Source organism: Dermacentor albipictus, chromosome 8 (genome assembly GCF_038994185.2).
Source record: "Dermacentor albipictus isolate Rhodes 1998 colony chromosome 8, USDA_Dalb.pri_finalv2, whole genome shotgun sequence".
Classification (NCBI taxonomy): domain Eukaryota; kingdom Metazoa; phylum Arthropoda; class Arachnida; order Ixodida; family Ixodidae; genus Dermacentor; species Dermacentor albipictus.
Window position 1 is genome coordinate 114,360,127 of NC_091828.1, and position 25,904 is coordinate 114,386,030.

Here is a 25,904-nt window from a genome sequence, read left to right on the forward strand (position 1 = left end):
ACACTCCTAAGGCTAACGCATTAAAACTTATTTACGAGCCATGCACTTGCCCCGGCACACTGTAGACAGAAGTGTACCGACACCGCTGCCATTACGTCAAGCAGCGGCTCTTAATTCGGCTCCAATTCCGACGGCTCCTAATGAATTCCTCGAATCCAAGCCTACCTAGGAGCTTCGCAACTCAAGATTTTAAAAAACACCGTCTGCCGCTAGGCTCGGCTGAATACGGCACGCTTCAGCGCTCCTCCAATATCGAAACGTGTTCGACGAAACAAATTCATATCGTTTCAAAAGCAACTGCCCGCCTTCATAACATCATCGACTCTCAAGAGAGCTCGTTTCTGTTTTACCTTACGATCCACGCGCATACAAACGACGACGGGTATAGTTGACACTGAGACTTTTCTCTTTGTTTCGTTTTCCCTTGCGCATAAGCTCGACTTCCTGTTGGCCAATGTCAAACGAAGCACCCAGAGGACGCTCAACAGTGACGGGACAAACACACCCCGCATGACATATGTGCACGTACGCGGGTCTCTCAAACAGCGACGACCGGCGAGGATCAACTCGCACGTCGGCGTCGAGCAAGCTAGCCACCAGGGAAGGGCTGTACTTTATCAGGGCAGCCAGACGTAAATAAAGAAGGAAGAAAACACTGCGCTGTCGGTCTCAAATTCGTTTCTGCGGTATGCGCGTCAGTTCTATTTTTAGAATAAATCGACCGCGGGGGGGCCCGTAAACCTGCTCAACCTACGCGGCAGGCCAAAATTATCGTAAGAAAATTAGCTTATAGGCGCTAATTTAAGAATCGATTGCCCTGAGAGACAACGATTACACACTACCGGAAAGCCAATTCGACAACTGTAGCTTTCGCCAACGTTCAAAACAGAGCAGCAGCGGGCGACAGACGATTCAAAAAGGCCGCCAATGCGACAGCGGCACCTCCGGTATCCACCGGTGCGCATGCGCAGCTGGGAGGGGAAGGGCATGGCGTCACGGCTCGCGTCATTTTTACTTCGTAAACATAGCTTCTCTCTCTCTCTCTCTCTTCTCCGCGATCTCTCTCCAACATCTGTCCAACCTCCATCGCTCTTTCAAACCAAGGGCACTGCGACGCCTGACCAGACGGTGCAGTGGTGCGGTTCTTTATACTATGCGGTGTGTGCATACGTGATCCGCTCGCGACCTGTCATGGCCGCGCCCATTTCAGTTGCGGCGCGCCGGACTTGTATCAACTCGGCCTGACGCGTGCCGACGCGAGCCCTCCGCGCTCAATAAGCGGCGGTGAGCTCGCTAGCATGGAGCCGTCCACGCCGTCGATCTCCACAACATCCGCACCCGGCGGCGAGAACGTCGTGTACGACGAGCTGCTGCCGGTGCTGATACAATGCTTCGCGATCATCCTGCTCGGATACTTCTCCGGCCGCGTGGGCCTCATCGGCTCCGCCGAGACGCGCAGCCTCAACGTGTTCGTCTCCTACTTCGCCCTGCCGGCGACGGCGTTCAAGTCGCTCGCCGCGATCGCGCTCGGCGAGGTCAACTGGAGGTTCCTGGCCGCCCTGGCGCTCGGCAAGTGTGTCATCTTCGCCGTGGTCGCCGCGGTCACGCTGGCGCTCGTGCGACGGCCGGCGAGCTTCGGCAAGGCCGGCCTGTACGCGATCGCCGCGTCGCAGAGCAACGACTTCGGCCTCGGCTACCCGCTCATCGTGCACCTCTACGGGAAGATGCAGCCGACGTTCAGCCACTACCTCTACTTGGTCGCTCCCATACAGCTGGCGTTCCTCAACCCCATCGCGTTCGTCATGATGGAATACGGCCGCACGCACGAAGATAGCGGCGGCGAGACGGCGGCCGGAACGCGACCCGCGACGCCCAGGCGAGGCCGCTTCCTGTCGACGCTGACCGGCATCGTCAAGAACCCCGTGGTCGTGGCGCCGGCTCTGGCCATCGTCTGGAACGTCAGCACGTCCGGCGCCGCGCTGCCCTCGGTGGTGCAGGGAATCCTCGACTCCTTCGGGGACGCCTTCATCGCCACGGCGCTCTACCTGCTCGGTCTCAGCATGGTCGGCAAGGTGGGCAGCATGGGAAAGTACGCCGCGCTGACGCCCGTCTTGCTCGTCTCCGCCAAGATCGTCGCGTCCCCGCTGGTCACGCGCGAGCTGGTCAACCTGCTCGGCGTGGGCAATAACGAGCGCGACCAGAAGGACTTCGGCAACTTCGGCTTCCTCTACGGGATGCTTCCCATGGCGCCCAGCGTGTTCATATTCGCGACCCAGTACGAGCTCCCGACGGCCGCCGTATCCACGGCCATGGTCGCAGGCACTTTCCTCTCGGCGCCGTTCATCTTCATCACGGCCACCATGAGTCAAATAAAAGAGCAACGTCTCCAGGACTTCGCCGCGACGATGGGGAAGACCATGGTCAGCTCCAGTGCTGTCAGCGCCGTCTGCTGCCTGTGGCTTTTGGTCGTGCTCTTCCGCAGACGGGACAGGGTGACACACGGGACCACGATGTACTTGGTAGTCTGCCAGCTGGCGACAGCCTTGGGGGGCGTCCTGTGGGCGGCCACGAGCATCGACGACTCTCTCTGGCCGTTGGCGTACGCCCAGTCTGTCCTGTCCATAGCGGGCATCTTCGCGTCCCGCGTGTGGACCGCGATTCTCGCGGGCCTGCTCGCCTTGCTGCACTGGCGTTCGCTTTGCTTCGTGCTCAGACTCAGGTGGCTCATCGCAGTCGCCGGGTTCGGATTTTCCATCTTGGCGGCGCTCTCGCTGTGCCTGAGCATTCCAAGGCGGGGATCCCGGCTGGGCAACACGGACCCAAACTTTCAGTTCGGAGACATCCAGGCAGTTGTGGCCGTCACCGTTCTCCTGACCAGTCTCCTCTTCACGGTGGTGAGCCTCATATTCCAGCACAGGTTCCGCCTGAGGATGAGGGACTACGTGCCTATCAGAGGCAGCAGTGACGATGAACAAAGCGACGTGGTTCACTCTGACGTCAACAGCCCTTTGATTCAGCCATCGTCAAGCTCTCAGACACGGCCCTCGGGTGAACAAGAGGAGGCAAAGGGCAAGTCGGACGGATGTACAGGAGACTGTGAGGACTGTGCCAATTGCTCGGATGAAGAAGAACACAGCGTTGTTCCAGATCTCGAAGACCTCATTAGCAGCCCAAAACCAAACGTCAAAGCTCAAAGGACCAAGTTCTCAAAGTCGGCTACTCTTTCCAAGGCGTCATCCAAGTCGGTGAACTCGAGCAGGTTCGAATTCAACGTGTCACCCGCGCAACAGACACCGAGCACTTCTTTCGACCAGCTTTGTGGGCCACAGTTCAACTGTGACAAGGAGCAAGTGAGACAATGCATGAGTCTCATCAGCACGTACAACCGGCAGACTGCTATTAGGGTACAGAACACAGACGAAGCACTCGACCAAGATAGCGTGGTTGAAGCAGACGATGACATACACCAAGTCTTCAGACATACCGTGCTTGTCCTCCTACTCAGTGTCTCAATGGTCATTGGACTCGCTGTCTCGCTTTGGCAGCTTCTTCTCACGGATGCCCCAACAGGAATCTTGGTCGAGCTAGAGTTTGTGGACATCATACTAAACTACGGACAAGGAATGTTGACGTTCCTTGTATTCGGATTTGATGCCAAGTGGCTCCTGCGATGGCTGTCTGGCGCATGGTACTTTGTTTCATGCAGACAGCGAAGACAGAGGGCCACAACCACCCTCATCCTTCCAAAGTTTGAAGACCTGTCTCCAGAGGCCCGTCAGATCTGCACACAGTTCCATGTGTACCACAGAGACTCCTGCGTTACAGACATCTGCCATTCGCGGCATGGTCCTGATGGCACAGAACTTCATCTTGCCTTCGTGGGGAGGGATCTCGTCGACTGGCTTCTAGCTGTTGGACTGTGCCAAGATCGAGTGCAGGCCACCCGATACGGCAAGCGGCTTCTTGAAGGCAGGGTCATAGCACACGTAACTGGCCGACACCACTTCTGCGATGAGCTCTACACGTACACATTCTTGCCTTCACACGAGTTGGATGTTTCTTCTTGAGCATGTGACCGGGACATTGCTATTAGGCATGTGATGAAAATGTGTGTTTGCACGAAACACAAGCGAACACCAACACAGTGTGTTCCGATGGGCACGCCTAAGGTCCTGACTGAACATTTGCAGTGTCGCTTGTGGTTGTGAAAGGCTAGAAATTTGTGTGGACAGCGCACAACTTGGTGTGGCACTAATGGAACAATGCACCGGACGAGGGAGGGTGAAAAAAAAAAACATGGGCCCTTATGTTCTCGTATAACGAAGCTCGTGATGCTCCGAAATTGCCTCACTTGGCAGAGATGAGTGTGGAGACTGTGGAGCAGGACTTACTCTTAATTTAAAAGTTGTAAGAGTGCTTGCTGTTGTGCATTTTGTATATAGTTATGTAAAACTTTTAAGAAGCTTCAAAGGAGACCTCTAGTGAGCAAGAAAGCCAAAGAGCAAAATTTTAAAGCTAGGATATTCTCACAATTATGACAATGCATAGTGTGATTAAATAGCTGCATAGTGCCTTAATTTCTTTTCAGGACCATAGCACCAGACAGCAGCTGCAGATGCGAAATAAAATATACCAGAATTAAGCCGACTACTGATTCATGATGAGGTTGGGTACTCGAGCAAATATTATTGGGAAAAGGCACGTAGAATTAAGGCATGAAGTGAAGAAGGATGACAAGACACACGTACTGTCATCCTTAATTGCCTCGTCCCACATTTTATGTGCTTTTTCCAATAACGAATGAGTACAAACTAGCTAGTTTGCTACTATGGTTATGGATAAATCTTTTGAGAGCCCTCAAATTGCCACCTCCATTTGCACACGATACAAAAACACGGAAGTACTCGGAGCCTCAACCAAAACATGAGAGTGGGCGACTTTCAAACCATCACAACTTTTCAATTTCTCCTGCCAAGAAATCTGTCAAAGACCTTGGGCTTTCTCACAGTGTTTACCATGCTGTAGCAACTCTCATGTGATTCATGGTGAGTACTCGTGGCGGTAAGTATGAATATGTTGACAAGTAAAATTTCTGAGTGCTTGAGATAGCAGAATTAAAATGAAGCGTATCTCGAGATTTTTAGAGACGCTTTCTTGGTAGAAGCACAAATTACACTTTTAAGCCAATTACATGATGTATAATCGGTCCTCCTCATACAAATCGTCTAGCATGCAGCAATATATGTTCCAAATTTGCAACACTGATAACACTCGTCAAACTATTTTAATTTCTATTGTCATGTGCAGAAGTGGCATGACTTCGGCACATTAGCAGCCGGTTACCACTGCACACTTCAACTACAATTCGTGTGCCTGACTACACATTGCTACAGTTAAACAGCTCTGAAGACACATTAACAGGCTGGCAAACTGTACAGGCAACCAGTGATCGCCGATTCGTACCACAGCTGTGGCATCTGTAAGAAGCCATTCTAGGAGAGTTTCACTCGTAAACCCTGACAACAGAGAATTCAGAAGGCAATGTTCTATGCACAAGGTCTATCGCGCACTTAAGCTTACCGGTAGCAGTCCATAGGCGCCGAGCATCTGTGCACACCTAATACAGCCGGCTGGAGTGCTACTTGAAAGGCGTCAAGCTGGCACTACTCGATAAGGTTTCTAATATGTTGTACGAAATTCTGTACCGTGCCACTACTGACACCATAGAGAACCTAGCCGTGAGCTTCACAGCAATGGCACGCTACTTGATTAGAGAAAGACGTGGCGCAGTCCTTCAGAAAAATGCAGTACGATGTGAAGAAATATGTCGCACTAAACTGCGAGCGAAGGTTCCTTCAAGGATGGCTCGGTTAGTTAACGTATAAACCACAAATAAGGGGGTGGGACGGGCTCTGGTTGGCATGTCGGAGAAGTCCGACGTTAGGTCCCGGGCACTGACATGAAGCACCTCCACGCCCTCAGAAGTTACCCACACACGTAATGACAGCGGCAAAGGGAACGTTTACTTCAACCACGCCCTCAACCCTAGCAAACGCGCTAATTACGAGGAAAAGCTCCGCATGGCCAATTTCGAACGGCGAACCGGCCCTGTGACAACTCAGCGAAAACGAAAGCCTCGCGTTAGCGCAGTATCATTTTCGAGCGATCGGTAGAGGAACAGCCGCTCTTCAAACATATGCAGCTGCAGACGTGTTTAAGGTGCGAAATGTGACTCACCTGGAATATGCTGGTGTTTGAGTTGACTTGGAAAACCTGCCGGTGGCCGTTCGGGTAGAGCACAACAAGCGACAAGGAAGCAGCCATGTTTTGTGCTGCGCCTCCTGCTGGCAAGCCGCGACGATGAAACAGCACGCAACTACTTCGCAGCGACGAAAAAGAAAAACGAAAAAGAAAAAAAACGCGGCTCGCGTTTCGACGCGCCCATATTATAAATTTTTGACCTTTGCGTTACCTTGCGGTGAAACGTTTCAAAACTTTCGGGTGGGTGCGACGCGCGAGTTCGTCAAGCGAAAACGAAACTAACTTGCCTTTCCTGGTGCTCTACCGCTCCTAACGGCGAGCCCAACGTTTTCCGGAAGCATCCCGTAGTTAAACGTAAAACAATTCCCGAGTTTTTCATTTTGACAAACTTTTGCGAACAGTACCCTGATTAGTAAGTTAAACCGCGCGATTCACTTATAAAGGTGCCATTTGTGTACGATTACCTGTTCTAACGTATGGGATGTCCACTGCGTCGCACATTGAATAATACCATCCCGAAATTGGTGGAAATTGCGATTTATCCTTTACATTTACTCAATTGTATGGTCCGGAAACAGTTGTAACATGGTCGTTTCTGACTAACAAATAACGTGAACTGTACTTTGTGCAAGCAGGGCTCATCATTGTATAACAGTAGGTACAGCTTTGGTGTGAACGTTCAAGGACTTAAACTGGGCCTGCTGAATTCCGTTGCAGGCCCCCGCGATTTTCGACCAGCCCCGCAAGTAAAGCAAGCCATGTGCCAGTAGTGCAGTTGCTTACGTTGCATGCACATTTAGTGGCATTATTGGGTGCCATTTCTGAAACACTCACCAAAATAAATAATGTCGCATTGCTTGCTTGGCTCCACATTTTTACATGTCGTAGAAATGTATACTTCAGCAATGAATGTGCCCCCCTCCCCCCCCCCCCCAAGATTTCTGAACAATGTTGAAGTGACGTGTAGCAAACTTCACGGTGCTGTTTCGTGTAGCAAAGCTGATAAATATCAATGATACCTAGAACAGATCTCATGTGAAATAGCATATCAGCATGCCACCGTTAATCTTGTTAAAAGAACTATCTCTTCTGCCATGCCTCCACAGCAACGAAGAAAAAAATTTTTCTGTAATCCAGCAAGTGATCTTGTCACTTGGTGAGACCCATTTTTACTTTTACAAAGCTAATGTCCCTATTCGAGTGCTTTTTTTCTTACCTAACCCCTCCCAGCAATAAGTACTGTTAGTACAGTGCGAGCCATCGTTCTGCCTTGTTTACCAGAACCTGCCATAGTTGAAATATATACCAGCACTATGGGTTGGGGATATGCAATATGGTGCACAGCTGAACTTTACGCGAGTTTGCGGTCAGGCTAGTTGGTACACGACATCAAATTTTTTTTTCCGACTCTGTTTTAAATTTAGAAAGGGAGCAACTAAGTGTGGCTAGAAGCGGAGCTTGCATTCAGCCCCAGCTGCACATACAGCATTCCATAGAGCATTTTGTGCAACGGACATGACGTTGAAGAGTCCTTCTATAAAGACAATGAAAACAAGAGACGACTTATTTGCCAGTGGTATGTACATATATTACTCCACATCTGTACAGTTGAATGGGCTGACTTTCCTGCGAATTAAAGTCAAGTTGGTATTTCTGAGAAGTCAGTTTCAATTAAGGAGCTTCCCGTCACACTGTCTGTGGGCGTGTTCGAGACATTCTTTGCATCCCTGGCTTTTCTCATTTTCAATTCTTCTTCTTCTGTTCTCGGCTTGAAGAAGAAACTGTGCCCTGCAAGACGGCCAAAGACAAAAAAAGAACGTAGCATCAGCGCCAATTCGATTCACACACACACACACACACTGTCTCAATTCCATTTCCCTCCTGAATTTTTCAATAATTGAAAGGCCACTTTATTGCTGATTTTCATGCAACGCACTACCCAAGTTAGCAAGATTTTTTTTTTTTTTTTGCGCGCATTTTTCGCAGCCTGTTCTCACTGAGATGCGGCTGGCACGGCCGGCTATGAAACCTGCGACATCGTGCTTGGTAGCAGAGCACCATGGCCACTGGGTGGCCATGACAGGCTCAGAATTTAAAGGGCCGTTAAAGAGAAAGACTAGGTGGTGCGACGAAATTAGGAAATTTGTGGGTGCTAGTTGGAACCAGTTGGCGCAGGAAAGGGGTAATTGGAGATCGCAGGGAGGTGCCTTCGTGCTGCAGTGGACATAAAATAGGCTGATGATGACGATGATAAAGAGAAAAATTATTTAAGCTGTGTAAGTAAATTAAGCTTCTGCAAATACGAAAGTGGCTGCCCTTACAATGAATACAGGCTTGGTAGGATGGAGAAATGAAAGACAGTTGCCAACACCACCGTAACGCCATGACACCAGCTCGCCATGGCACCATAATTATTGACAGCGCCTGCTCGGGCTTAGTTAATTGGTCGTTGGCAAAAAAGGACTACCGTATTTGCTCAAAAACGGGTCGAGCATGAACGTAGGTCAACCCCTATATATTGATTTCACCGTGTAATAAAAAGAAGTTAGGTTGACCCATCCTCTCCTAGAAAAAAAAAAGTAGCATGACACCTTTATTTACTGTAAGCTCAGATGCTACAAGCTGCATCCTCAATGGAACTGCCAGAGAACTCGTCCTCATTGGATGCTTTGTAGGTGTCCTAGGCACCCCAAAGAACATTGTCCTCGATGCTGTCAAGTGCACTGGATATGCAGCACTTCTTAAAGCCACTCCGAGTAATCTCCGGACTGACATTATGGTGGGCGTACGCAACAGGTGAACTCCATTAGCTCAGTACTTTTGCTAGCTTTGTTCACAAATATAGGTCGAGATTCCTCACCCACAAATATAGGTCGATACAGCTCATTATGGGTAACATTTTTGACGAAAAAAGAAAAGAAAAAGGTAGACTTATATCCGAATAAATACAGTACATTGCGTGTCTTAAAAAAGAGCCAAATAGTACTGAATTTGGCAGGATTCAAGAACATTTACTGAGCCGCAATGGCCTAAATACGAAAAGAATACTTAGAAATGCATGACATCGCACTGGCGTACTTGCGCTTGGGTTTCGGAGTGAAATTCAAGTAATGGAACTTTGACCTTTATTTTCTCTTCGAATTATCAACCTATTACACCATGAAAGCAGCAAAAAAAGAGAGCACTGAAATAAAATTTGGTGTTTCTCTTTTAGTATCCCTTTAAGAAACATGTGCTACCTGACCAACAGCGTGCATGTTCGAGGTAGTAAAACCACAGCAAAGGTATTCAACACGCGCGAAGAACTAGAGATGCCGGAAATGGGGTTGACATACCTTCGCAATTCTCAAAGTTCTCTTTCACCCGGTTACGACAGCACGGTTTGCAGAGATCGTAGACACACTTTGTACACTGCAAGGGAACACGCATGAATTTTGAGGACTATGCGATTGTCACACCCTACACTACTCTTACTTATGCAAGTTGTGACCATGCCGATTCTCATCTCAACTTAAAAAAAAAAAGCTACAATGCAGAAAACGGCCAATTTCTCATGAACAGCATCCCCTTATTTATTTTCTAAAAGCTATGTTTCCTTCTTACTTTTGGATGAGTGAGTGACGAAACTTTGTTCTGAACGCCTGCAGAACGGTTAGCCTTCCCCTGTTAGGGAGGCGTTACCATGACGCGGCCATGACGTCTTCGCGGCGTGTGGCGCCTCTACTTCGGCCGCGTCATGGATTCTACTTTTGGATTCCTACTTTTTTAACAGGTCTCTTTCTCTACATCCCCCCCGTCAATCTTCCTGCCTATACTATTCTGTACAGTAATTGCTTTCGTCATTTTACAACAACCACATTACTTTCCCTCTCTCCACCTTCATACTTTCTTGTCTTTTTGATGACGTACCTCGAACAAATGCCAAAGTGAAGATTGCGTGAAGTTTGGTACTACTGATTCTGTGTATTCCTTTTGCCACTGTTGTCACAATACCTAACCATAATCGATTATGCTTGGACTTTGTCCTGCAGCGTCCCAAGGTCATGTTTACAGTCGAATCTCGTTTCAACAAAGTCTCATACAACACAAAAATAGCTTTGCTATATCTTATATTCGTTATAAGCATATAGAATTCGTGTTTAGGTTCAACCACCAATGCTGTTGAATAGCATGCTCATATCGGCGAGAAACATCTCGGATATACTAGTTTGCTATATCCGTGTTTGTGACGTAGAGGTTCGAATGTACTTGAAAATTTTGTTTTTGATTAACAGGTTTTTAAGACAGCATCGTTGGAAAAGTTATCCCACAGAATTCTTTTCAAAAATGCGCAGTAATAATTCTGCTGTTACAGTTCAAGATCCTGATAATAAAATGGCATTCAACGCAAAAGCACCCTTGTCATATGCAATATTACCTATAATCATACATGCTCATGCCTGTGAGAAAACTATTTACAGATGGGTCTATGTGAAAGAAGCCCAAGTGTAAGCGATGCTTTTGAAGCACCAGCAAAGGGTCTCCTGTCGATTTTTACAGCTCGACGGCTGCTTACCGTGCCGATACGTGGCATAACAAATCAGCATTGCAGAAGCCCGCAAGGGGGAGGAAGGCTCACGGAAAGTAAAAATTGGCACCCACTTAGACTGTAGCACGAAGCTGCAAAGGAAACCCACACAGGTTTCTTAGAAAAGATTTTCCTGTGCTCCGAGTTGTCAATCAAATCAGCCTTGCCCTGCAATCTGTTAGCCTCCTGGTTAGCTCAGATGGTAGAGCCACTTCCACAGAAAAGTGTTCGTCTCGGGTTCGATCCCCAGACCAGGGCACATTTTTCTTCCACTGCGAAGCTTGCCAAGAAATCAGTACGTGTTTCCTTTGCAGCTTCGTGTAACAGTCGGTGTGGATGCCAATTCTTCCCCTTCGTAATACATCGCATGTTGGCAATGCTAGATTAGAAACACGTAGTACGTAATCCTGCAATCTGTGTGATCGCATGGAATCAGCATGTTTGCTTGCAGGCTGCAGGCCTGCCTAACCAAGCCACTGGCATCTAACGTCAGATGCTGGGAGCAACATGAGTATCTATAACATGCTGTTTCGAGTTACTCTTGCCAAGTATTTGACATCTTTACTACCACAATGCCTACTCTTAACTGCGAAAAACAAATATTTCCTTTGCTTTAACCAACATTGCCTTGGATCTTTCATTTTCGGTTTCATTACATAGCAGGTGAAACTTACTGAAATAAAGTGCGGCCAACCAAATTTCGATTCAGATCGTTATATCCAATAACTGATCATAGCCATCTTCGTTACATCTGCAGGGATGCGTGACTCTCACACATCCCTTGATATGTTGTTTTCCCGCATAGCTCCCATCTCCTGTTATCTGGCTTTGCCGTGTGGCTTGGTGCCAGCGGCAGTCGGTCTGGTTGAAGTGCATTGCGAGAGATGGCGCAAGTGTGGCTCTGCTAACGCCACCTAACAGCGAGGTTACTTGGGCGCAGATAGGCCTCTTCGGCTCAAGGTCGGCAAGTGGCACAGACGTTCTGCGTGTGCGTCAATCTATGCTTCTGCGAGACTGTCTCGTGAGGCCTACTCCGGAATGGATGAACATGATCGTTCGAACGCGCCACCATTTGCATGACCGTATGCGCGAACAAGCAGGCGCCAGTGTCCAGCATGGGGCGAACATATTCGCTCGTTATCCGGTCGCGGTGAGTCGGACTTCTGCAATTTGTCGCGCGCCCATCGGCATGCTTTCTGGATAGCAACTCGGCTAGCAGGCATTAGTCTATGAAAGATGCAATAAATGCCCTTGTGATTGTTTGCACTACTGGTGTTGTCGTTCGTTTGTCCCAAGAGCACGGGTGAGAAGCCCACACATCATGGGTTCACTGTACAATACAAATTACCAGAGACAAGAACTATCTCTGATGACACTCACCCTGGGATTGGGGCACTTGGCGCAGGGCACAAACTGCTCACGGTTGGCGAAGGCCTTGCGGGGGTTCTTGCGCAAGCGCTTGAGCTGCTTCCTGGACAGGCTGAGCAGGTCCAAGTCGACGGGGCGCTTAATGGCTGCTGTCAGCTCCAGGAGCTTCAGGTACTCGGCGTTCAGGTCTCGCTTCGTCTCCTGGACCACCTCAGGGCTGGCAACGCAAAGCAAGGAAGCGTGAGAACTTGGGAACTGTACGTCGGGTGCAAGATGTATAACAAAACGTGCATAACCCTACACTGTGCGTCTTTGAGATTTTTCTCAAGAGTATTTTAGCATAGCATTATTTCTCTTGTTAGCATAACTAATACCGTTCTTCCCGAACTGCACCTCCACAATAAACTCCACACGTCTGCAATAATAAACAGTAACAGCATCACACCAATGTCACGCTAAAATGGGTACTTCTTTTTTTATCTATATACACAAGGCACAGCCAAATTTCATCCCGCAAGCATCCATGCTCCAATGCAGTTTAGTTGTAGACTCAATATTTGGAAAATCTAGTCAAATGCGAAGGGGATAAACCAATGCAAGCATCGACTGTCCGACTAATTGGTTGAACGACTGATGCAGTTTAATGTCCCAGTGCCATGGCCCCGAACTATAAGAGATGACGCAGTAAAGGGCGTCGGAATAATCTTGACCACCTCGCATCCTTTAATGTGTGCTTAAATGCACAATTTCTGGTGATGCATGCGCTTTGTAACATTACAGGAGCGACCGCATGTTGCCATCACGTGACGAGTACGCAGACACAAAGATGAAGTTTGCATGGAGTGGGCACCTTAGCTGTTTCTGCTGCTTCTCATGTTTTGCTGAGACACTGCAGCCGATACACCATTCCCCCCCTGTCCCGTTTCTGGGAAATAAAGAGACTTCTTTCCGCAGCACATGGAGACACGTCGTCCCAGGATGATGTTTTTTGGGGGTGAAAAGTGTGCGACTGACTACGTCTCAATTCCGACACGAAGAATTGCTGTCCACCATCTGTCTCACAGCATCGCAACCAGCGTTAGCGACTTTCTGCCCTAGGCCCGCGAACACAGAGCCACATGAGGTGAGCTGAACTCTTATCAGTCTCTCGTAGTGTGCATCCCCTATTTGCTGTTTTCAGCCCCAGCTGCATGAAACGCTCCACCATTGTGGCTTATTTGTCACCTGTCGTCACTGCGGTGTAAGTGACGTGGGACAACATGACCTTCAGTAGAAAAAATTTGTTCCTGTCCCCACCTGTCTAAGCCTGCCATGGTCGCAACTGTAAGGGCTGCTGCAAAAGCACTAGTGAGTGACTGCCACTTTGCTGGCCTGGTGCGATCCACAGAAGGGCCAAATTGCACACACAAATTTGAGTGATGACCCTGTGAAGAGGTAGCTGCTGTTGCCAGTTTATTTAGGTCGGCCAGCCATGGTGCCGCAGGATCTCGGGAGCAGCCAATACCGCGGCCACCCAGGTCAAGTGCCCCAACGTGTTCCTTTCTCGCGCTACATGCTCGTGAGCCGTCTTCTTCTATACCAACCCCGGAGGCGATAGTCGCGCCGCTACAGGGCCCCACTCCTAGTGTGAAGCATGACTGAAATATGTGAAAAAGGCGCACACTGTCTTGTGAGTTGCAACTCGGCAAGCAGAGTTGAGGTGCATCGGCCAGTTTTTGGTGCACACCGAGAGATCAGGCCGTTGAGGGGGACAACACTGAAGGTGTCATCGAACAGCGTGTAACAGTGGCGGTGGCGTTGGCAGTGGCAGTGGCTGTCATTGGCAGTGTCGGGTTCTGCAATCAGAGAGAGATGTACCCGGCAGCACCAGCAGCGTAGGTTGTGATCGAGGTGCAGCCACAGTGATGCTGTAGTGCGAAATCATGACCTGCGGCAGGCTCTTATCTATGCCCAGGCCTGGTAGAAGTCAAAGATCCGAAAGAAGACCGTCTGGCAGCTTGCAGTTTGCGTGGAGATAGTGCAAGCGTTGGTCCCTCCCTTTGTTGACATAGAAGTGATTCTCGAGCTGAAGAAACCAGATGGCAGCACTGCTCCTGCAAAACTTCGGTAGGCAATGCATCCGAGGAAAGTATGAGCACACAACATCGGAAGGCTTGCCTGCTACTGCTTGCGGTGAAATCTCTAATGCCGATAGCATCAGCGTTGCAGTGTTCGCCGAAGCCATCGCGAAGAATGTACAGTCGACCAAAAAAGTTTACGGACCAAGAGATCTCACAAAAAGCTGAATATCTCCTCAGTCTCAAGACGCAGCCTGTTATTCCCATTTCCAGCCTTTTGCGGCATATGCGAACAACATTGTGATGCACAATTTTAGTGGCTGCTTTCAAAGGCTACTGGTATATGTTGAATTTTCTGAGATCCCGTGGTCCGTAAACTTTTTTGGTCGACTGTACTTGTGGCGTGATCGTACCTGCGAGAGTGAAATTTGCACCTATTGGAGCCAGTGGGAGAGACTCTGCATCGGTGATGAGTGAGGTGCCCTTGAATGGAAAGTGGACAGCTTGCCGAAATGCCCAAGGAAGGAGAGCGGCTGGCCGTGGAATAGCCGAAAGCATTTATGCTTGGCCCAGTCGATTCCTTGGAAAGAGTCGTCACGCAGCTGCCTTTGAGCTGGGGAGGAGGCTCATGGACCGACTAGAGGATTGATGCTGGGGCCAGCACGTGCGGATGATCGGCACGGGTGGACTCAGGCAATGTGGATTGACAAGACGCGGAATGACGCAACGGTTCGAATGGCGAGAGCTCTTGTGACTGAGCGCTCCAGGTAATGTAGTGAGCAAGGACTGCTACACGCAAGTCCTCGTAGGAGTCGGGGCGGGGGGGGTGCCAGCCTGAGCCTGGAACACAGCCGGAGCCTGGAACCTTGTTGAGACAGAAGTGGCTGTCCAGCCGGATGAACCAGGTGTCCCGCATGTTGATGTAGAACTTCCGGACACCCTACAACTGCAGGACGTCTTCTGGACCGCGTGAGGCTATGTCACTCTAGCCTTGGTAGGGTCGGCGCATAAATGCTGGCATCGCTGGGCTTGGCCATCCAGCGACACCAATCTGTGCGAGGCAGCGTGAAAAGGCAGCCGCCATGGTCACGGCTTATTTACGCCAGACAGCCATGGTACAGCGGGATATCGGGAGCGGCCGATACTGCCGCCGTGGTTACAGCGTTCCCGCTTCCGAGGCTTAGCTGACGTCTCAGTCAGCCACCGACTCGTCAGCCAGAAGCCCTCGCCTCGGAGCGACCTTCAAATAAAGGCAGCCACAGCTGCCTCGCTGCCAACTCTCACAGTGGCAATAACCTCCCTCCCTTTGCCAGTTAGCCTGCCACTAAGTTCATGCTGTATGTGACACTGGCAGTTAGATCTGCCGCCATGACCCTGGGCGGCACTGGCTGATGCTCCCAGGGTCCAATCTCATCCGCATCCACAAATGCCCAGGAAAGTGGGGGGAGGATATCTGCCAGTGTAACTCCATTGGCAGAGCCTCACACATGCAATGCGGAAGATGTGGGTCCGGTTCGCATTGGCGGCAAGTCATCTTTGTATCCGCTTTCATTTCCCTTTTTCCCTATATTTCGACATTAAACTTAAAAATCACAGGCAATTTTTGCTTTATGCAGTTGTGTCCCTTCACCGACTGCGCTGTGTGTATTCCCAACATGAACACCCATACCTGTGCTCTGCAACAACTCTGCCAATACTATGCAGAATGAACCTCACCTGGGTCTCACATACGGCTGGCAGATCCAGGGTGGGAAAGGAAGGTCAGCCTGCGGACAGTTGTAATCTGGGTCCCAGGTTTTGTCCTGCGACACGGCAGCACCATTTGCACTGTTGAATTATACATATTAACATCAGTGAACAATGACAAAGCACCTAGGCAAGAAGAGTGAATGCTCGAATTTTCCATGGTGCACACTGCTTAATGCTACATTCAGATGCATCACTTACCCAGAATAAATCAGAACTTTAAGAAATCATGACAATGACATATGTGTCATCGTCCTAATTTCTTACATTCTGGACTTTCATCCAGAACCAATAAGAAGTACCAGCAATTAGAAGGCCAGCACACTTTTGTCAGGTTTTTTCCCTCCCCCTTTTTTTCAGCAGTGTGTGTGCCTTATATGATGCAGGCTTACGGCTACATCACTGAAGACTCAAACTGTGCACAGTCTGCCATGCAGAATAATGCAACTACTGCCAGCCCACTATGAACACGTTTATTCAGTCATCCTCGTCACTTCTGCTGCTTTCGTTTTTTGACAACCTTGTGTCATAGGCAGCCTACCCGTTCATTCTCCATGCTATCAATACTAAGGGTGATTGAAGCTTGAAGCTCTTGATGACAGTATCGAATGAAACCGCATGCCATGCATTCAACATTCACGTACATACTTTTTCTAGTGATGCCCTCTTAATGTGCCTGAAAACGAAATTCAGAAAAACAGGCTAAACTACAAGCCACAGCACAGCTGACACTGTTGAAGCGTGACGGCTCTATGCCGCGAAATCTCGGGATTATTGCACGCAAGACAGTAACTCGTGCAATCTAGCAGCAGCTTGCACAGATTAACCAGCATGCAGGTACCCATCTGATGCTTAGTGAAACTTTTTTGTCCGACATTATCGCACTCCAAATTGGGGGGGTGCTGGTCTTGCCCGAAGGTAAGCCTTACATGAGTAAACACAGTATGCATCATCTGCGGCTGTGCCAGACATAACAACGTTGGTGTCAGTGCAATGAAATTCCGGCTACTTCAGGCATGTTATGATAAAACATGGCACGCGCACTGTTTTACTGCTGCAGTGAGAGATGGCACCACTGGTTCCTGCAACATAAAAATTCCTTGCATTGGGTTGCCACAGACAATGCATACTTCATATCTATTATTCTCAGCGAAACAGCCAAGCAATGGACGCAAACGTCGGATCAAACCGCGTGCACTGCAAAACGCCATCCCTGTGTGAAACTTGAACTCAAAGAAACTCTTAGATTATTAGCACGGTACTTGAAACATGAAATGACAGGCACAAGCACTAGCTTCCAGCTAAAATTTAATGTCAGACAGTTTTAATAAATATAAAGAGCAACACAAGTCAAAAGAAGAAGAAAAGAAACCAGCTAATCACATGGTAGCGTCAGCATCTGCATATTGTCCACAATAAGTGAACTGTCATCAGCTACCTTTAGCTGGTGACAATGTTTCTCTGCAAAGTGTTGCTCCATATATTTATTCAAAATGTCTGGCATCAAACTTTAGTAGGAAGTTAGCACTTGTGCCTGTCATTTCGTGTTTCAAGTTTGTCCTAAAATACCGTGCTAAAAATCAAAAGGCTGTGGATTACCAACTAGCCTCAAGCAACGTCTTGCATACAAGTCAGTGATCTAGCCGAAAGAATCACACATACCTAGTGACACTACTTAGCAACAGTCAGTTCAAGGAGATAAGATGCATTCCCAAGCAGTTTGTGCATTAAGCCATGCTCGAGACGCACCTGATACCGTTCCCTTAGTGCAGTGGCGACCTCTTCGAATGTCTCGACAGTGTTCGCCTTGGCAAGCTTTTCCCTCAAGTCCACATTCTCGGGCATGGTCATGCTGAACAGAAGACAGAACAAAACAGAAGCACAGTTAAGCACCTATCAGTAAAAGCTCTATCCAATCATGGATCGTTGGCACTATACCGCTTAAAGGGGCCCCAAAACACTTTTCCAACTAATCACAGAATGACATTGCTGTTAAATTATGCTGCCTCACGAATCTCTTGCCGTAAATACTTTTTCTAGTCCTTCAAGCACAAGCAAAATTAAGATGTAGTTATCAGACCGATCAGCAGCTTTCTCTCTCCTTTCGTTTCTCCTAGCGCGCTAAAAGCTACACAGTGGAGATGGTAAGGAGGCTCAAGGGAGCAATGCCCTGCTGGCCCCACTCAAAGACTGAACACAAGACGGCCTGTGGTAGCACTCTGCGGCGGCCGCTGCATTTATGCTATGCTTTCCATCTCGGTGGGGGGGGGGTTCCACGCGCAGCGTATGCAGCAACGCACAACTGTGGTGCGTAGACCAGCAGTTCACAGATTAGATGGTTTTCCTATCTTCTTTTTTTTTTTTTTTTTGAGATTGCCGACATATATATTTTTAATTTACTTAACTCAAGTAAGCAATAGTTGTATTAGCGAGAATGCCCTTGGAATCACGAAATCAGCCAATAGCCGCTGTGGGTATAGCCGTTTGTGCTGATGCGGCATGACGACATTTAGTAAGGCAATGAAGTGGGCTAGTTGGTGGATGTTCATGATTACATTTCACATTCTTTAACAGTATTAAACAGTTGGTAGTTTGCGCTACGTACGTCCACGTCCTGTCCTTCACTTAAAATTGTCAGTGTAACACTAAGCGCAATATAATCATGACGACATTGCGGAAGCAAGAGCAAGCAATTTTTCACTGCTTTTGACACGAGATTGTAAATTCCCTGCAGCATGCAGTGTAATACTAGTTGGCTCACATGTTCACAGGGGCCTCGTTAACAGGTCAGCAATGTTTTGCTACTACGTTTAAAAAGTGTTCCAGGCCACCTTTAATAAACGTCTTATAACACTTTGAATCAGAGATTGTTCTAGAACAGCACAGCTACGGGGGTCTTCCTTGCACCAAGCTGCATTGGGCCAGGGTCATGGAAACACCAAGACAAATCCCATCTAACCCGGAATGTTTGGTCACTTAGCCTTGCTGCTTACAGTGGAATCTCGTTGATAAGATTCTGCATAATACGTTTTTGGGATAATAGGCTTATATTTTGCCAGCCAATGTCCCGTAGGAGCAATGTATTTTCAGACGAATAATATGATTTTTGGATGATAGATTTTATTTTCCGGTTCCCTTGGAGATCGTGTCAACGAGATTCCCCTGTACTCCCCAAATAATGCCATGGCCAGAAACTAACATATTAAGCTCTGAATCAGCTATTCGATAATTGTTCAATGCAACCTTTTCATAGCACTGTGAACAGGCTCTATGCTCATTTTAGGCCCCAAACCCACTGTACCAGAACTTGTAGAGATCTGCCAGGAACATTGCATTAGTGCCTCTCCAGGGCACATGACAGAATAAACATACAAAATATGTGTCTCGTCGAAGGCAATGGAGAAAATAATTATCTTCAATGCAGAAGGTTTGCTTACCAGTGGTGGAGAAGCTTGAAGCAGTGCCCTCGGATGTACGAGGTTGGACACGGGTATTGTCGGACCAGTTCCAGGTATTCCAGCGCTGCCTCCCAGACGGGACGCTGATTCCCGGTGAACAAGTACGGATTATGCAGGTTGCCCTCTGAAAATATTATCAATGCATATGGCTTTATATGTGTATGCCATGAAGACATACCAAGTACAAAAACATGCGCCTGCCTACACAACAGCAATGGGTATGCCTAACAACAACGTATATTCGTAATCAAAGCTTTGCAACATCACGTCAGGTGCACCTTCCTTAGCATGTGAATAAAGTGCTATTGCATTCAGAAACAAAAACGTATATTTGGATGACACAGCAAATTCTCACTTATTATTTAAAGCTCCAACAATGGTTCCATAAACCCAAAAGGCAATACACTTTAACCTTAACAGCTAAAGAAATGGGAAAGAAATGACAAGAAAATACGGTCACAACTGTTGACATGCTCCAAAAGACAGAAGTAGCACTGCAGGCTAACCGCAAGAAGTGATGTCGATCTGCAGCTAATAAAACAACCAAAATGACAACAGTTGAAGTAATATCACTTTGTACAAAACATTTGCTACTTGTGACAACAACAGTGACAACAGCCCCATGCAATTTAACTTGCTTGAGGAAGCTGATACTCTTGATACAATATACAGTGGTATCAGAGCAACACAATTAGAATCGAAATCTCACCAGCTGACATTACTGCATCAACTCCGGTCTCTTCAAGGCATCGAATAGCATCTTGCAGATACTGAATGTTTCCATTGGCAATCACAGGTATCTTGACATTCTGCCTGCAAAAGCACATTATCAATGCGGAGAAAAAAATGGGGCATGTATCACTAATTAAAACGAGGTAAGTTTAGGCACCGGCATTTAGCTGTTAATAGGTGGTGGCCACCTGCTTCCATCACTGGAAGGGGATAGTTTAGACATGCCATAGCTGCTGTGTACTGTTGTCATACCTACATGTCTGAAACCTTAGTCACTTGTGGCAGCAAAATTCACGAGTGCAATGTTAACAAAAAACATTTTTTGTTAAGACAAATGGAGTTTTAATGGACGAGTGACACTTGGAAGCGATACTTGAGTGAGTAAGCCTCAAGTTTGGTTGACTGACTGATTGATTTGTGGGGGTTTAACGAAGCTGTGAGAGGTCCCATATTGGAGGGAGAGGCTACGGATTACCTTTGACCACCTGCAGTTCTTTAACATGGACTTAAATCCAAGTACAAGAGCGTTTCTCTGTGCTCAACATGTTTAACGACAGAATGCTGCAAATATGAGCCACCATGTCAAGTTACAAGCTTGTCTTAAATGGAGTATACAGTGGCATTTTCTTGCTTCAGATAACTTGTGGTTGCTACAGAAATGTTGTATAGAATAGCGCTAGGCAAGCTAAATGTTTGTAATTGAAAAAAAGCACAGCCACGGGTAGATATAGCCGACAGCTATGTTGATGCCACTCCTCTTATTTGCTGCTGCCCGCTTTGAACAATAATCTTTGTCGAGCAACTACTATTAAAGACTCGCCACACTTGTTAATTTCACCTTCAGAGAACAATCATGCCCTTAGAATATGTCTAATATATTTCCGCCTGTGCTGAATGTGAAGAGCAGTGCCACTGCGTGTCTTCGCGACGTCCTACTCTGCAGCTTTTCTGTAGTTCATTTGTTAGAACATCCCTTGCAGCATTCCCTTTCGGCAAGTACTAGTCGACAAAGACGAACGAATGAGAAGTTTTCTGAAAGAGAGCATTCCCACTGCCCTTCCAGTTCGCCAAACATATTCACACGGGAGAAAGAATTCTGCAGTTTTACGTGTCAAAAGCCATGACCTGATCGCGAGACATACTGCAGCGGAGGCTTCCGGATTAATTTCTACCCCCTGAAGTTCTTCAATGTGCACCTAAAGCATGATGAACCAGTTTTTTTTTTTTTTCTTTCCGTCTCCTTCGGAGTGCAGCCGCCACATCCAGGATTGCACCCGTGACCAAGTGCTATGCAGCGCAAAGCCTTAGGCAACCGAGCTACCGTGGCGTGTGTTCACAAGAATGCGAGGCAAAGAGGCTCACTTCACTGCCTTGATGTGTTCCCAATTTGCGAGACCGGTGAATGGTCCTTTCTGGTCTCTTGTCCGGCCGTGGACAGTCAGCACCTGAAATCGGCAATTGAAATAACATTCTCTCCACTGCAGCTACACTGCCGCATGGCATGGCGTGCCAAAGACAAATTGCAAAGCCTGAAGTCAGCTCCATGGGGCTGTTACAGGACTTTACTCGCAATAACACCTTAAAGAAAAAGAGAAAATAATGGCGCTTCAAAGAGCTCAAAAACTACTAAACAGATTTGCCGCAACACAATGCGAATCAGCAAGAACTTTGTAATAAGATGGAAAAGTGGGTTCGTTGGTAATGCATTATTAGAAAACTTAGAGCCCAAGAACAAACTGGACATAGAAAAGGAACACACACCACATACTCACTCTTGTGTTCAAGCCCAGCTTTTGCACTTTAAGAGATCCCAGCTTCTAAAGCCCACCTTTAAAATATCAATTATGAGTGAGCGCTTGTGGTGTGTGTTCCTTTTCTACGTCCAGTGTCTTTCTTGTGCTCTAAGTTTTTAATAAAGAAATTTGTGCAACACAAACCTGACACCCAGCCGCCTCAAGCATCTTGGCATACTCAACAGTCTTCTCGACTTCTGGAAACACTCGCACTTTGCAGGTGATCGGAATCTCAAGCTCCGTGTGTAACTTGTTCACTGCAAGCATAGTTGAGGGCAAACGGGGGTGAGTGTGAGCAAAACGAGCAGATCAATCACTCTACTTGAAGAACAGCCCATGAAATCCATCTTAAAACTTTTTGCGCGCAAACAAACAGGGACGAAGAATAGGGGCAACACAAGGACGCGCGCTTTCTAACAACTGGTTTTGTTTTTGAAAAAGTACCTGCTTAAATACCCACAGATCTGCGCGATCTAGTCAACAGAGCAAGCCTATAGCGCATATGATATCCGCAGATCTGCGCGATCATGTCAAAAGAGCATGTCAATATTAGATATAACACTTGTGACAAAAATACGTGGACAAAAGCCACCCGGTCAAACTAAAAACAGCAAGGTGCCCATGAAACATGTATTTGTGACAAAATTGTAACATTAACATTCACTAATCTGCAGGACTGGTGCAACTATAAAGAAAATGACTGCAATCACTACATGCTTTGCCATCACATGCAAAAGTGTAAGTTAAGTGAAAAGCAAAATGGAACCCAAACCCAAATGAACCCAAATGGAACAACTCTGGCTGTTCAGTGAGTGTGAAGAAGAAAAAAATTAACTTGCTGATTAGCACAATCAAACAGCAATGTCATTTTATTGAGCTTATTTGACAACTCTAACACTACAAAAGTGACAACAAGCTATAAACTGACTAACTGAAATGACACACATAAGTAAACTCTCACTTTGAATAAGTTTACTTTCTGACCATCACAAACATAAGTTCATAACATTAATTCTCTTTTTTATCACGCCATGGGTAAATGCAGTACCAGGAGACGACCATTAATTGTCAATGAGTCGGAGAAAAAGTTACAATGATGATGATAATAATAATGTTGATTGTCGAGCCAGGAACAACCTAGTGGTCTTGGCAAGGCGTACTTGGCACAAAACATCATCACACACTATCTGATTATGGGACTATATACAGGTTATAGAAAGATAAAATGAAGACATTATTCAGTAAAACTGACAGTTCGGCAAGTTGGTAAAGGTTCACTTCTTTGAAAGAGCGTCACAGAACAACACAAACACGGAATGACGCTCGTGTTCATAGCGTCCTTCTGTGTTTTTCTTTGTATCAAAGGTCTCAAGGCAGCATTTGCAAAGGTGGGTGTGGTGTGCAACTCCTTGCGCCTTCTTTCACCACTTGGAAACTGACAGCCGGCGACAATGTAAACATGGTGATGGTGATCTTTCTGCACTATACACAGCAAGTTCTGTGAAGTGACTATATTCAGGAGCACCATTTGGTGGTAAACGCAGCCAGTGCCAATGGACGATGCCATGTTGGTGGTGTGCCACCACAGTTTTTGGACATAGCAATCAGAAAGAGAAGCTTAACAAACAGAAAGAGAAACTGAACAAACAGAAAGCTAATACACATGATCTTATGAAAATTAAACAGGAATGGTGCATCACAGATAAGAGCCGCGAAAACGTAACAGACCGGGACACATCAATAAGGTTCTGCTGTATATTAAATTAACTTGTTTTTTATGTATATACACTCCTCTGTTTGCTGCCAAAGCAACCATGGAGGTTGCGTAACGAAAGCTTCACACACCACAACAACGTCATTAAGGTGGAGACGAGCACCACTTGAAGTCAGTAGGGGAAAAAAAAGCAACTGCTTCTTGCCAGCAGTGCTGAACCATGGCATTTGTACTATCACGGTTGCGAAATGTTACAGTGAGCGCTAGAATGGTAACCAAAGTACTTCACTGCACCCATTCTGGAGAGGAGGTCCCATTCGTCCTGAAGAAAAGCACCGTAATGCCCGGCACGGGCGATGGCTTGGGGGCAGCCCAAGTTGAGATCCACCGCACAGCACTGCCCGACCACCATGCGGGACGCCTCGAACAGCACGTCGGGGTCATTGGCACAGAACTGTAATACAGGCGTGGCACCCAAGACAGGCACCGGGTGAAGATGGAGATGAAGACATCAACAGCATGCAAATAAGGTCAGCAGTGCGGAAAAGGACAATAAGTGATGAAAAGATGACAGAGATAAGAAGTACAATAGTGCATGATGCTGGCATAAGCTGCTCTGCGAATGCTAAATGCACTCAGCAGGAATGTGCAGCTTGCATCCAACGTTTCAACAAGGCCTGTCTTCTGCAGTGGCAGCACACAGTAAACAGAAAGCGCTGTTTCATTAAGCACTACTGACAAAATTATGAACAATACCAACAAAACTTGCCCGGTTTGCCATTTAGGACTTGTCGAAGTCGGGTGAAAGCTTCAATTCATTTTTAGTCGAAATATGTAGATGTTCTCATGTTGTTTTCTTTTCTTGTTACCACAGTCCAGCAAACCCGTGAGGCAGCACTGAGGCAGGGCCTTGACGTTCCGCCGTGGGAGACCTAGGCTCGGGTCGCGTTAAACCTTGCCAGATGTCCAATAAAGTTGTATCCATCTATCCATTGTTACCACAGAAACTATGTTTCCGCTTAGTGACGGGGCACTACGTTTCAGTGCTGTTTTTGTCAAATAAATTCGCTGGTACCGCAGATTTACAACCTGGTTTATCAAGTCACGACGCGCGCGACTTTTTGGCCCCCGACCAAACAGTGATTGCATTAGGAAGCAGCGACTTGGCGGAGATTTCCGTCCTTATATGGCGGTAAAATTTGTCTTCACGATGGTCACAGAGCACAATCACTGGTGCAGCAAAAATACATGCAACGAATTCAGCCGTTGTGAACGTTTGTCGCCCTATGCGTGCGCTGCATCCAACAAAGGTGCCTCAATGATAACGGAACTTACGTCAAGCTGAAAATCAATGCGCGCTAACAGATCGCAAACAGAATCACGGTAGCGCAAATTCAACCTCACGATGTCGCAAACAGAACTGTGCGATACTAAATTAAGTGTGGTAAACGAAAAATCTAATACAACGGGGACGGGTTTAGGCACGAAAAGCTGTGCTACATAAACGAACAACTGCACGGGAGCACAGCGCTACGCTTCCAGGTCATTCATTTTTGCCGCCAAACGAAATTTTGACGTCACCGTAACGTGTGTCACAGCAGTGTCACGCGGTCACTTTCGTTTGAGGTCGAATTTCTCGACCGCGATTGGCTCGCTTCCGCATGTTGCGCAAACAAGCCACTCGCGATAGAGAAATTCGATCGCGATCGGGCTCGATCGCGATCGAAAGTGCGCCGCGTGACACCCGTTTAAGCAACCTCGCGCGTCGTCTGCCCACCTGAACAATGAGCGGCGCGTCCTCGTCACAGGTGGCCAGAGTTTCCTTGCGATACTTGGGGTCCTTGAGAAACACGGCCGCGTGAAGCATGGGCGTGTAGCACAGCTGAGCGCCGTGTCTGCGGCTCAACAGCCGCCAGGCCAGTTCGCTCTGGTCGACCATCGGTGCGACGACAAACTTGGGGCTCTTCAAAACTTTCGTCCAGAACTCGTAGCCCGACAGTTTCTCCGGCATGGTGGCTGTGACGAAACGGAAACCTAAACTGCGTGCACTGTTTACTTCAACGAAAATACACGTGCAACGCACGAGCGTGCACGGCGCGTCACGCAATAGTTGCGGTGGTTACTGCGGATTGCGGCTGCTGGGATTTAACAGCTGGATTGTGCTGGATCGTTACTGGATAGCTAGTAGTCGACTGCGTATGGTCTTGG

General features: G+C 47.6%; 3 protein-coding genes across 5 annotated transcripts in view; 1 reads left to right on the top strand and 2 right to left on the bottom strand.

Annotated features, from left to right (window-relative positions):
- LOC135920092 (tether containing UBX domain for GLUT4) overlaps nt 1-6,472 on the bottom strand; it is a 54,658-nt gene extending 48,186 nt beyond the window's left edge. The window contains exon 1 of one of the 2 annotated variants that reach the window (XM_065454153.2): nt 6,238-6,472. In XM_065454153.2, the coding sequence (XP_065310225.1) occupies nt 6,238-6,324 (87 nt within the window). In that variant the 5' untranslated portion in view covers nt 6,325-6,472. The remainder of the gene's footprint in view (nt 1-6,237) is intronic. The other variant, XM_065454154.2, reaches the window with a different exon arrangement.
- LOC135920105 (lysosomal cholesterol signaling protein-like) lies at nt 1,088-4,642 on the top strand. Its single transcript, XM_065454172.1, has one exon. It carries the CDS (start codon nt 1,299-1,301, stop codon nt 4,065-4,067), a length of 2,769 nt encoding a protein of 922 aa, XP_065310244.1. The 5' UTR covers nt 1,088-1,298; the 3' UTR covers nt 4,068-4,642.
- Nucleotides 6,473-7,824: 1,352 nt separating the features above from the next.
- On the bottom strand, nt 7,825-25,858 carry Dus1 (Dihydrouridine synthase 1). 2 transcript variants are annotated; one of them, XM_065454282.1, is made up of 11 exons: nt 25,474-25,858; nt 23,991-24,150; nt 22,127-22,239; nt 21,552-21,634; nt 20,167-20,270; nt 19,437-19,581; nt 17,749-17,851; nt 15,970-16,055; nt 12,209-12,413; nt 9,597-9,672; nt 7,825-8,049 (listed from the first exon to the last, which is right to left on the bottom strand). In XM_065454282.1, the coding sequence occupies exons 1-11, from the start codon at nt 25,705-25,707 to the stop codon at nt 7,901-7,903; spliced, it is 1,458 nt and encodes a 485-aa protein (XP_065310354.1). In that variant the 5' UTR covers nt 25,708-25,858; the 3' UTR covers nt 7,825-7,900. The 2 variants fall into 2 exon arrangements, with proteins under 2 accessions (XP_065310354.1, XP_065310355.1); XM_065454283.1 differs by lacking the exon at nt 25,474-25,858 and adding an exon at nt 24,466-24,999.
- Nucleotides 25,859-25,904: the final 46 nt, after the last annotated feature.